At 35.9% G+C, this 11441-nt stretch overlaps 1 protein-coding gene across 3 annotated transcripts in view; it reads left to right on the forward strand.

Moving 5' to 3' along the window:
- SMG1 (SMG1 nonsense mediated mRNA decay associated PI3K related kinase) overlaps positions 1-11441 on the forward strand; it is a 106497-nt gene that overhangs the window by 33394 nt on the left and 61662 nt on the right. For all 3 annotated transcript variants that reach the window (XM_032328393.1, XM_032328394.1, XM_032328395.1), the window contains 7 exons: positions 621-679; positions 1697-1910; positions 4638-4763; positions 5149-5221; positions 6371-6468; positions 9108-9281; positions 10991-11215. In XM_032328393.1, the coding sequence (XP_032184284.1) occupies positions 621-679; positions 1697-1910; positions 4638-4763; positions 5149-5221; positions 6371-6468; positions 9108-9281; positions 10991-11215 (969 nt within the window). The remainder of the gene's footprint in view (positions 1-620; positions 680-1696; positions 1911-4637; positions 4764-5148; positions 5222-6370; positions 6469-9107; positions 9282-10990; positions 11216-11441) is intronic.

Here is an 11441-nt window from a genome sequence, read left to right on the forward strand (position 1 = left end):
ATGGTCTGGTGGCCAGGGCTAAATAAATAGAAAAATCCTTTAAAGAAAAAAGTTCAGGAGCAGTTACAAATTTCTCTCCACTCTGAGTAATTCTAACATGAAATTAAGAACTTGATATAGAGCAGGAAAAAAATTAATGAGAATTGTATGACTCAAACAATATTTGGTTCAAGGCAGCTTTTCTGTCTCCCCCCTATTTTATTATGAAAAAGTTCAAATATATAGCAAATGAAATTTTTGAAAAAATTTTGAATCTATATTGATAATTGAATATATGTCTGCCATCTAAATTCTGTCGTTAACATTTTATCATGTGTTTTGTTACATATCTCTTCACCTCTTCATCTGTCAGTCCATCACGTAGTGTATTTCAGAGTAATAAATAAAACCGGCTTTTTGAGTTTATTTTTTTTTTCATTGATCATGGCAGTGCATAGGATGGAGAAACTTTTAGAATCTGAAAGGAAACTTGTAACACTGATACATGCTAATTGTGGACTGGGAATAATAAGAAAAGGAAGGTGTGCTGTTTGATTAGAATTTGGAGGGGAACACGAGTAAGAAAGTATACAGTATTATTGAAAGTATAGGAATTTGAAGTTTTTTTACTTTTTTTTAAGGTACTAGTTAAACAATTGGATAATATCTTGGCTGCTGTACATGATGTGCTTAATGAAAGGTAAGTAACCAATGGGCAATTTTAAGACTTTAAAATATATTTTTAGAAATTATTTAAAAATGCACAAGAAGATAAACCCATCAGTGGCTTCACTTATGAATATCTACTTAATATTTTGCTGGGTTCTGTGCCATCTTTATCTATGTTAAAGTATTCATATGTTAATTACCATTGAATACAGATGGATTCCACTTGAAAGGAAACGCCTTTTGTTTTCTTTTTTTTTTTTTCTAATTTGTCAACATGACTGAGTAATTGAGCATTGACCTGTGGAATGCCATAAACTCTTAATGCAGGCATGAATGAATGCAATTAACTTTTGTAAACTAGAGAACTTTGAAACTGCTTAGAGAATAGAGGTGAAAGGGAGCTTCCTTCTTTGGGCAACAGTGGATTCACACCACCTGCTCTACGAGGCTACTGGGGTTCTCCACAAAGGTGTGCAGTCTGTTCTTCGTATGGGGATTCCCAAAGAATTGCTGTGTTGGAAAGCACCAAAAACTCATCTCAGCAGGTCACGAAACTTACTGCTTTTTGATGGTCTCATTTTATATAGTTATTAATATACTTAAATCAGTACTGTTATCCTGTTAAGTTTGTTGTGCTTTAACTAGTACCATTTCTTGTTTTATAGTCCTTACCTACTGAACATTACATCGTATGTAGTATTTGTAGTGTGTTTTATCTGATCCTTGTTGCTGCCTTTTTCTGTGGATTATTTACTGTAGCTTGAGATGGAATGTGAAGCCTGATTTTTAGTATTTCTGGGCCTTTCTTGACTGTTTGTGAATAATTGATTCCGTAAAAGAATCTAATGTCTAACAAAGGTACTTTTGGGCACTGTGGGATAGAGAAAGTAGAGAGCATATTTAAAGATAAAATTGCAATCTTTTATGTAGTTCGAATAGAAAACTTAAAATCGTTGAAGACATTCTTTTGTAAAATGTGTCATTCTTGTCACTTTGAAAGCTTAAATCTTTTGTATGTTTTGTTTTGTTTGCTTTGAAATAAACACAGTAGCAAATTGCTTCAGGAGTTGAGACAGGAGGGTGCTTGCTGTCTTGGCCTTCTTTGTGCTTCTTTGAGCTATGAGGCTGAGAAGATCTTCAAATGGATTTTTAGCAAATTTAGCTCATCTGCAAAAGATGAAGTTAAACTTCTCTACTTATGTGCCACCTACAAAGCATTGGAAACTGTAGGAGAGAAGAAAGCCTTTTCATCTGTAATGCAGGTAAGAATGAGGGGGAAAGTTGATGCATTTGGGAAGAAAATTGTCCCTAACAATTTTCTAGCAATGTTTTTGAAGAGGAACTTGGAGAAACAAAACTTAGTATAGGACTTATCTACTGATAGTAAATATGATATAATTAACATTTCTCTTTCTGAGTTTGAGTTAAAGGATACAGATTAAAGGTAGGTTTAAATTAAGTTAGATTTTTCTTGTCTTTTGGCTTTTTTGGAGCTGTCCTTTGAATTTGCTTAGTACTAGAATCATTTGCACATTTGGAAGTGGGGAGTTGGTGAGGACAGCTGGATATGAGGGGACTTGACTTTTCTGAGGGAGACAAAAACTGAACAATACCACTCATTCTAGGCCTTTTAAGGTTTAGTAATATGTCAAAAATTCTTATTCTAGGTAATATAAAATAATTTTGTATAAATGGAAACCAGCCCTCCTTAGCTTTATTTCAGTTTTGTGTGTAAGTATATTAAAAGATCCTTCTCGATTTTTAAAAAAGATTTTATTTGTTTATTTTACAGAAAGAGACATAGCGAGAGAGGGAACACAAGCAGGGGGACTAGGAAAGGGAAAGCAGCCTTGCTGCTGAGCAGGGAGCCCGATGCGGGGCTCGATCCCAGGACTCTGGGATCATGATCTGAGCTAAAGTCAGATGCCTAACTGACTGAGCCACTCAGGTGCCCCAGATGTCTTTTATTTATATGTGCTCTTTATAATTCATCATATGCTTTATTTTGCTTAAGTCACTTTAAATAATAATTATAGTCAGTTTGTTATGTTTTTTACAGTCAGGTTTTTAAAAATCAATTTTTCTTTGATTATAGAGGTTATATGAGAAATTTTGGGAAAGATTAAGAAAAATTGTAACTAAATATCATAACACCATATTGGGCTTATTCTGCACATAGTTTTTATATTTTGAACATTTCTTCAAATATTTATTTTGAAAATTTTCAAATCCAGAGGAAAATAGGTAGACCAGTGTAATAAATACCCATATTAGCTTTTATCTAGATTTATCACTTACTAACTTTTTTTAAGTGTTTTGTTTTTTTTTTAATGTATTTATTTGAGAGAGGTAATGAATGAGAGAGCATAAGAGGGAGGAGGGTCAGAGGGAGAAACAGACTCCGACTGAGCAGGGAGCCAGATGCAGGGTTCAACCCCAGGACCCTTGGGACCATGACCTGAGCCAAAGGCAGAGGCTTAACCGACTGAGCCACTAGGCACCCCCATCACTTATTAACATTTTCTACAATTGTTTTATTTCTGCAAACATAGGCATGTGTACTCTTTTGTTGAACCATTTGAAAATAAATTACACGTCATGACAGTTCACCCTATAGTGCCTGAACACACATCCCCTGAAAATAAGGCTCTTATATAACAGTACAATTATTATCATACCTAAGAAAATTAATTTTACTACATAATACAATCCATATTCAAACTTCTGCCCTTAAGATATCTTGTACAGCTTTTGTCTTACCTGACCCAGGGTTCCATCAAGACTTGTGTGTTGTTTAGTGCTCTGCCTCTTTAATCACCGTTAATTAGAACAATTCACATCTTTTTTGTCCCTCCTATTTGTGAAATGTTCTATTTTATGAGTTTGTCTGATTGCTCTTTCCTCATTTTAAACCTTTTGGTCACAAATACTTCCTGGGTTCTTTATTTTGTAGCATCACACAAGCAGGCACATATCTTCAGTTTGTCTTCCTGTTCGGGATGAAGAGTTTGATCACCTGATTGAGGTGATGACCACCAGAATCTTTCCATTGTGGAGGCTTATTTTTCTCCTTTTGTAGTTAGTTATCTGGACATGATACCTGAGACCTTCTGAATACCCTATTTTTTAGTTATATTTCACTCAGTGATTTTGGCTCCCATTCGTATCCTGTACCTGTATAGATTTATCACATTAGCTATGCAAAATATTAGATGCTTTTCCAGTTCTGGCACTTTTTCTGTAGTTATAACCTTTGTAAAGAAGAACTTTACTTTTTAGGAAAAAATGGTTTCTAACAGCTGCAAAATATTCTATCAATGGCATGCCATGTATTCGTTTAAAAAATAGATCTATATATAGTGGTAACATGAGCCTGCATGTCTGTTACTCACGCGGTCGGGCCATGCCTATCTTCTTTAAATCATTCAGATTTGAAACAAATACTAATATCCTAAAGTATAAATTGTATAAAATTTGCTATAAATTTTGAATTGGAAAGTAATTGTCACACTTTTTAAAGGAAAGTTTTCCAAGCACATCTTAATTTCTGTTCTTGAAATTTAATCAAGTCTGTGGTATTAAAGAGAGCACTTAGAAATAATGTCAACAGACATTACTTAGGAATAATATTAAGAGACTTTAAATAAGAGGACACAGTCTTTATTTTCAGCCTATTTATGGTGGAATGAAATGTTTTCAACTTATTTTTGAGCTGAAACTGTAAGACTTTCTTTTCTTTAGTATCATAATCAATTTTAGATAAAGTCACTTTTCCAAAAAAAAGATCTTATTTGAGAGAGCACGTGCTCTGCATGAAAGGGGTGAGGGGCAGAGGGTGAAGCAGACTCCCCGCAGAACCAGGAGCCCAATATGGACTTGGAGTCATTACCTGTGCTGAAGATATGTCACTTTTTGATATGAACCCAACATGCTTATTTTCTTCCTTTTTTGTTGAATACTCATGGTTTATAACTTTTTTTGTTTTTCAGCTTGTAATGACCAGCCTACAGTCTATTCTTGAAAATGTGGATACACCAGAATTACTTTGCAAATGTGTTAAGTGCATTCTTTTGGTGGCTCGATGTTATCCTCATATTTTCAGCACTAATTTTAGGGTGAGTTCTCTGACTCCCTCTGTTCAGATGATGGGGTGAAGGATTGGATTTGTGTCTAAGAACCTTTTTAAATCAGAAAGAAAACAGTTTCTGCTTCTTGGAGTATAATCAGTGATGCTTGAGGGTCCAAGATAGAATGGTGCATTAATATGTTTTTGTAAATACCATCTGTACTTTCTGACATTAATACCTTAAAATATCTAAAGAAAAAACATTTTCTCGAGGTCTTAAAGTTCCATTCTCTTGCCCTGCCCTTTCCCTTTCTAAGTTTGTATAATGTCACATAGGTAGAACACAGATGCTTTTTCTAGGATTTCTTAATCCGAAGTGGTCACAGGAGAAGTAGCAGTTAGACCTTAAAACAATTCTCTTTGTCTCCAACCAGGATACAGTTGATATATTAGTTGGATGGCATATAGATCACACTCAGAAACCATCGCTCACACAGCAGGTGTCTGGTAAGTTATTCAGCATATACCAGGCGTTTAAATGTGGTGGGAAGGAACTCTGGTTCTTCAAAGTCCAGCTGTTAATACCGTTTCTTTCATAATACAAGAAAAATAATTTCTTCACAGAAATAATTTGGTTAATTATTTATTTTTTCTTTTTTTAAAGATTTTATTTATTTTGTCAGAGAGAGAGAGAGTAAGCACAGCAGGCGGAGCAGTAGGTAGAGGGAGAAGCAGGCTTCCTGCCTAGCAAGGAGCCCAGTGTGGGACTTGATCCCAGGACCTTGATACCTGACCTGAGCTGATGTTAGACGCTTAATTGACTGAGCTACTCAGGCACCACAATAATTTGGTTATTATAAATGAACATTACTTGTTAGCAGAATTTATCCTTTCAGAGGAAGACTTTGTACTTTGAAGTAGGTAGGAGAGAGTAAGTACAGATTATAACGTTGCACCTGTGAGAAATTAAAAGGACTTATCCACGAGTCATTGTAGTGTGTTCTGGTGGCAGGAGACACTACATTGGCAATACTCAAGTATAGATTGAAAGATCCTGGATATTTGTGACTTGTTTTTCTGGTTATTAAAAAAACAAATGGATAAATTTGGGAAACTTCGTAATTGATAAATTTAAAAATACTTGTTTTTATTTATGTGAATGACTACCCTGACTCATTTGGACATTTCAGCTTTTTTCAGGTGCTATAGTTTCTCTTAGCTTAATTGGTGCAATGGACTTCTGAAAATAGGATATTCCACTGAGAGTGGTTCTGACCCATTTCCATTGGGGAGATTAGTGGATGCCTTTGGTGGATAGTTGGGGTTCTGGAGTAGAAAGCCAGGCTAATGGCGGATTGTGTTATTTTAGTCTAAGCCTTGTGTATATTGACAATATGGATATTAAATCTAATGAAGAATAAGGACTAAGAATCACATTTTAATTTCTGGAGACTGTTCATTTTTGCAGTATTAAAAGAGACATTGGTTAATCATGATCAGCATGTTTACTAGTTAACAGTACTAATTTTATGAAATATGGCATTGTTTAAGGGTATACAACTTGAAAACCAAAAGACTTTGAAAACAAGGCTTTTAGATACATTTGTAATTTAAATTTTTTTGTTTCTTTTTACTTGAATTTTTTGTGATTCCTAGGGTGGTTGCAGAGTTTGGAGCCATTTTGGGTAGCTGATCTGGCATTTTCTACTACTCTTCTTGGTCAGTTTCTAGAGGACATGGAGGCATATGCTGAGGTGAGTATGTAGAAAGTTAAGTTATTTTCCTAAAATATAGTTTAGAACAAAACAATGTTAAAACAGTGATAAATTAATTTTTTATTATTTTTTTAAAGATTTTATTTGAGAGAGTGTGCACACAAGGGTGGGGAGGAACAAAAGAAGAGGGAGAAACAGCCTCCTTGCTGAGTAGGAGCCAGTTTAGGGCTAGATCCCAAGACCCTGAGATCAAGACCTGAGCTAAAGGCAGACACTTAACCGAATGAGCCACCCAGGCTCTCCATCAGTGCTGGATTTATTTTAAAATAATTCAGACCGCTTGACATTAAATAAAAATTACAAAACCATTGCAACATTTAAAAAGTTTTTTTAGATACTGTTTTTAAGCTACCAGCTGAATTAACAGAAAGACTGAAAGAAAAGTAGTAGGTCTCATTTTGCAAAGCTTGAAATATTCCTGGTAGCCAGTAGTCGCCGTCTTTTTCTTTTTCTTTTTTTTAAAAGATTTTATTTATCCATTTGAGAGAGAGAGCATGAGAGGGGATAAGGTCAGAGGGAGAAGCAGACTCCCTGTGGAGCTGGGAGCCAGATGTGGGACTCGATCCTGGGACTCCAGGATCACCACCCCAACGAAGGCAGTCGCCCAACCAACTGAGCCAGCCAGGCACCCACCAGTAGTCTTCTGAAGACATTTTCTATAGTTCATTTTTATTTTTTGATAAAGAAGAGTATTGACCAGAAGAGTATTTGACCATTTTTATTTTTTGATAATGAAGAGTATTTGACCAGAAGAGTATTAAAAGTAAGGTGAATTGATATTGTATAAAAGCTTCTAAAGACTTCTGTTACATATATTGGGGATCTTGGACCATGCTACCCCATCTTTTAGCTGATCTACCTTGCTGAAGCTCCCCAAGGGGGAGAGTCTTCACAAACCAGAGTGTGCAGCTTCAGCAGGGTAGATCAGCTATAAAGATGGGCTGTGAAAAAAGATATTCTAGGTGTGGAGGCAAAGAAACACGTGAAAGACAAAATTTTCCTCCCACTTTTCACTGAAAGGCTTGAAATAGCATGGATGAAGTTAAATTGTTATAGGAGCCTCAAACACCAGTCAAGAATCATGGTAGGTCTGAATAGAGAAGAGCCACAAAGAGGTTCTCACAGGACATGGCCGATTAAGTCATGACCAATGGGATAAGAAAGCTAAGACCCGATACCAGAGACTTCAGCAGCACCCATGAAGTCACCGTACTGTACTTGTACAGCCACAAAAATTTGCTAGAGCCAAGTCTTTTCCTCCAAAGCATGATCTAAGATCCCCAGTATATGTAAGAGAAAAGTCTTTAGAGGCTTTCATACAATATCAATTCACCTTATTTTCAATACTTTTCTGGGGAAGGCAAGTGTTAAAAAAAATTAGAAAATCTGGTTTACAAATCTAGTTAAGGAAATAAGATATACTCAAAACACTAGCAAAAAACGGGATACTAGAACCAACATAAACCTACATATAACTAATTCTCTATTATTTTGGTGCTTAGTTATATGTAGGTATATGTTGGTTCTAGTATCCCATTTTTTTGCTAGTGTTTTGAGTATATCTTGCCTCCCCCATTTGCCCTTTGTGTGCATAATGTTGGTGTGGGAGGATTATTGAATTGAGTGGCTCAGAGAATACCTGGAATAAGATTTGAGCAGAAACCAGTTTAGGAATGGCAGAAGTTTCTGGCTTCATTTATATCTCTCTGTATCAGAGCATATGTACTAGAATTTATTACCCCCCCCATTACCTTTCTGAGTTGGTATGAGAAGTTATTTTCTTCAAAGATTTTATGTATTTATTTGTCAGAGAGAGAGAGAATGAGAATGCACAAGCAGGGGGAGTGGCAGGCGGAGGGAGGAGCAGGTTTCCCGCTGAGCAAGGAGTCTGATGTGGGACCCAGTCTCAGGACCCTGGATAGTGACTTGAACCAAAGGCAGACGCTTAACGACTGAGCCACCCAGGCATCCCCTGAGATTATGTTTGGTCTACTGAGATTACTTTTGGTTTATTTAAATTCAGATTTGTTAATTAGTGAAGTATAATTTACTTTTACATTTAGATTCATGTTTCTTTCTTTAACATTATTTTTTTTTATTTTTTTTTTTTTTTAGATTTTTATTTATTTGACAGAGAGAGATCACAAGTAGGCAGAGAGGCAGGCAGAGAGAGAGAGAGAGGAGGAAGCAGGCTCCCTGCTAAGCAGAGAGCCCGATGTGGGACTCCATCCCAGGACCCTGAGATCATGACCTGAGCCGAAGGCAGCGGCTTAACCCACTGAGCCACCCAGGCGCCCCTAACATTATTTTTTTTTCTTTTATTTTGTGGTGATGGGGGCAGAGGTAGAGGGAGAGAAAGAATCTTAGGTAGGCTCCATGCCCAGCACAGAGCTCAATGCGGGACTCAGTCTCACAACCTCATATGACTTGAGCCAAAACTGAGTTGGACGCTTAAATAGTTGAGCCACCCAGGCACCCTTCATGTTTCTTTTTCTTACAGGCTAAAATGCCTTTATTTGTAAAGATAAAGTTAATTCACTTAAAAATTGGGAGTTTTTTTGTTTGTTTGTTTTGAACATTGTCCTCCTTAAATAAGAGTGCTGTGATTGCACATCTAGGACCTCAGCCATGTGGCCTCTGGGGAGTCAGTGGATGAAGATGTTCCTCCCCCATCAGTGTCGCTACCAAAGCTGGCCGCGCTTCTCCGGGTGTTCAGTACTGTAGTGAGGAGCATTGGGGAACGCTTCAGCCCAATTCGGGGTCCTCCAATTACCGAGGCATATGTAACAGATGTAAGTGTCTTAAGGAGTTTTAAGTATCATTCAAAAATAAAGTTGTTGTCTATTGTAAATACTTCTTTTCTTTACCGAGTGAACTATGTGACTAACCCTCGTTTGTTCAGTACTTATGTACATATGTGGTTACTTTCTTAAATTGCCAGAAAAGTAGGAAATCCTATTACATCCTGGCCCTTTTCTGTCCCCTCCCCTATGTGAGAAAAAGGCTACGCTCCATTTTAAAATATGCATAAACTTTTTTCTCATGAGATCCTTTATAGATTCATTATTCTTTATTTATATTCTTTTAAAATCTTTCTTTAAAGATCTTATAATATTTGTTTTTAATTACTGAAGTTAGTTTTTCAGCATACTGAGAATAACACACTGTAGAGAAAGCCTGAAAGAGTAATTTTTTTCTGACAGGATGAAACAACTTGATAGTGTGACATCCAAGATTATAAAGATACAAGAACTTAAATATATAGTAGTCTGAGATCAGTCACAAGAGGCAGCATGATTACCACACTTCAGCAGCTGCAAACATTAGCTGTACTCTGTTAAAACAGTGAGTGGTTCCGTGTAATAGACATGAGAAATGAACCTGTCACTGTACGGTACTTGAATAAGAAGGGAGAGACGTGCGTGATACAGACATAAAATATTAAAAGATTAAAATTTTACTCTTAGGATACGAGTGTAGCTTTTACTTATTTCTGTTGAAAATGTTGCAAAATAAAATAGGATATTAATTTTATATGTAATTTTTGGTAGGTTAATTGTGTATTTGAACAGAAATGTCGGATCTTGAGGATAATTAAAACCAGCAGTTTGATATTTTAAACCTGAAGGAGATGATATAATATCTTCATTTTATTTATTCCTTTCTAAAAGTTGGTGGTTTGGTAACTGTGTCAGTGTTGAAATAAAGGCAGCAAACGCAGATGTAAAACAAAAGGAAAGAAAATAATCATTTCCCAGGATAGTTATATATTTAATGTATTCTTGTATGAAGGTCTTTTAGGCCTTTTTTAACCTATAAATTTAATGTCTACATATAGTGATTATTGAATATTACAGAAAAATATACTATATCCCTTTGTTTTTTCTTAACTAATTTTGACTAGAAATTTAGTGCATTAATATTGACTACTATAGTTTGGTAGGGTTTTTGGTTGGATATTACATGATTTTCATAATCCTCTAATAGGTACATGTTATGAATGAGACTTAACTTTTCCAAAGAGACCATCAGTACATGAACTTTCATAAGCTAAGGTGACTTGGATATTTAGTTTTAAAAGATTGATTACCATAAGCCCAAGTGCAGGAAGACGATTCTCATGGCAGGTTATTCCTGTGTTTAATGTTACTGTTCCAGGTACTTGTGTATTTCATGCATATAAAAATTCTGAGCGTTAGCCATTTGCTCACGTTGCCTGGGGGAGGGAGGGTGATAGGAATTGGGTGTAAGGGACGTAGAGGACGGCACAGGCCGTTTCCTGTCACGAGAGTACTTCAGAATGTTGTCAGCAAGATCATCGGTGCATATTTTACTAAAGATCCCCTTATTATTCAGCCACTGAGAGGTAGAATATTAAGAGACTACTGACAAGGCAGGCAGTTAATTTTTAGTTGAAACTGCATTAAATAAAAACTATTTTCTTGCTCTGTGGAAGCTCTGTGAATTTTTTTAAAAAGCTGCTTGTTCTCCCCATTTGCAGGTTCTATACAGAGTAATGAGATGTGTGACGGCTGCAAACCAAGTGTTTTTTTCTGAGGCTGTGTTGACAGCTGCTAATGAGTGTGTTGGTGTTTTGCTCGGCAGCTTGGATCCTAGCATGACTATACATTGTGACATGGTCATTACATATGGATTAGATCAGCTGGAGAACTGCCAGACTTGCGGTACAGATTATATCATCTCAGTCTTGAATTTACTCACATTGGTATGTGAATTCTTTCTTGTGGCTTATAAATATGTTGTTTTTTCAAGACCTTAAATTTAAATTAGTGTGGAAGAAATGAAGGCCTTGGTTTTTGTTTTTGTTTTTGTTTTTTTTTAAGAGTGCATTAGTCTTATTTATATAATCTAGTTTGCTTTTGCCCTGTTATCTGTTTATTTTTAGTGTTTGATCTCAGTGTAGCTTTTATTCCTTTTTTTCTTTTTTTAAT

The sequence above is a fragment of the Mustela erminea genome, chromosome 20 (assembly GCF_009829155.1).
Source record: "Mustela erminea isolate mMusErm1 chromosome 20, mMusErm1.Pri, whole genome shotgun sequence".
Classification (NCBI taxonomy): domain Eukaryota; kingdom Metazoa; phylum Chordata; class Mammalia; order Carnivora; family Mustelidae; genus Mustela; species Mustela erminea.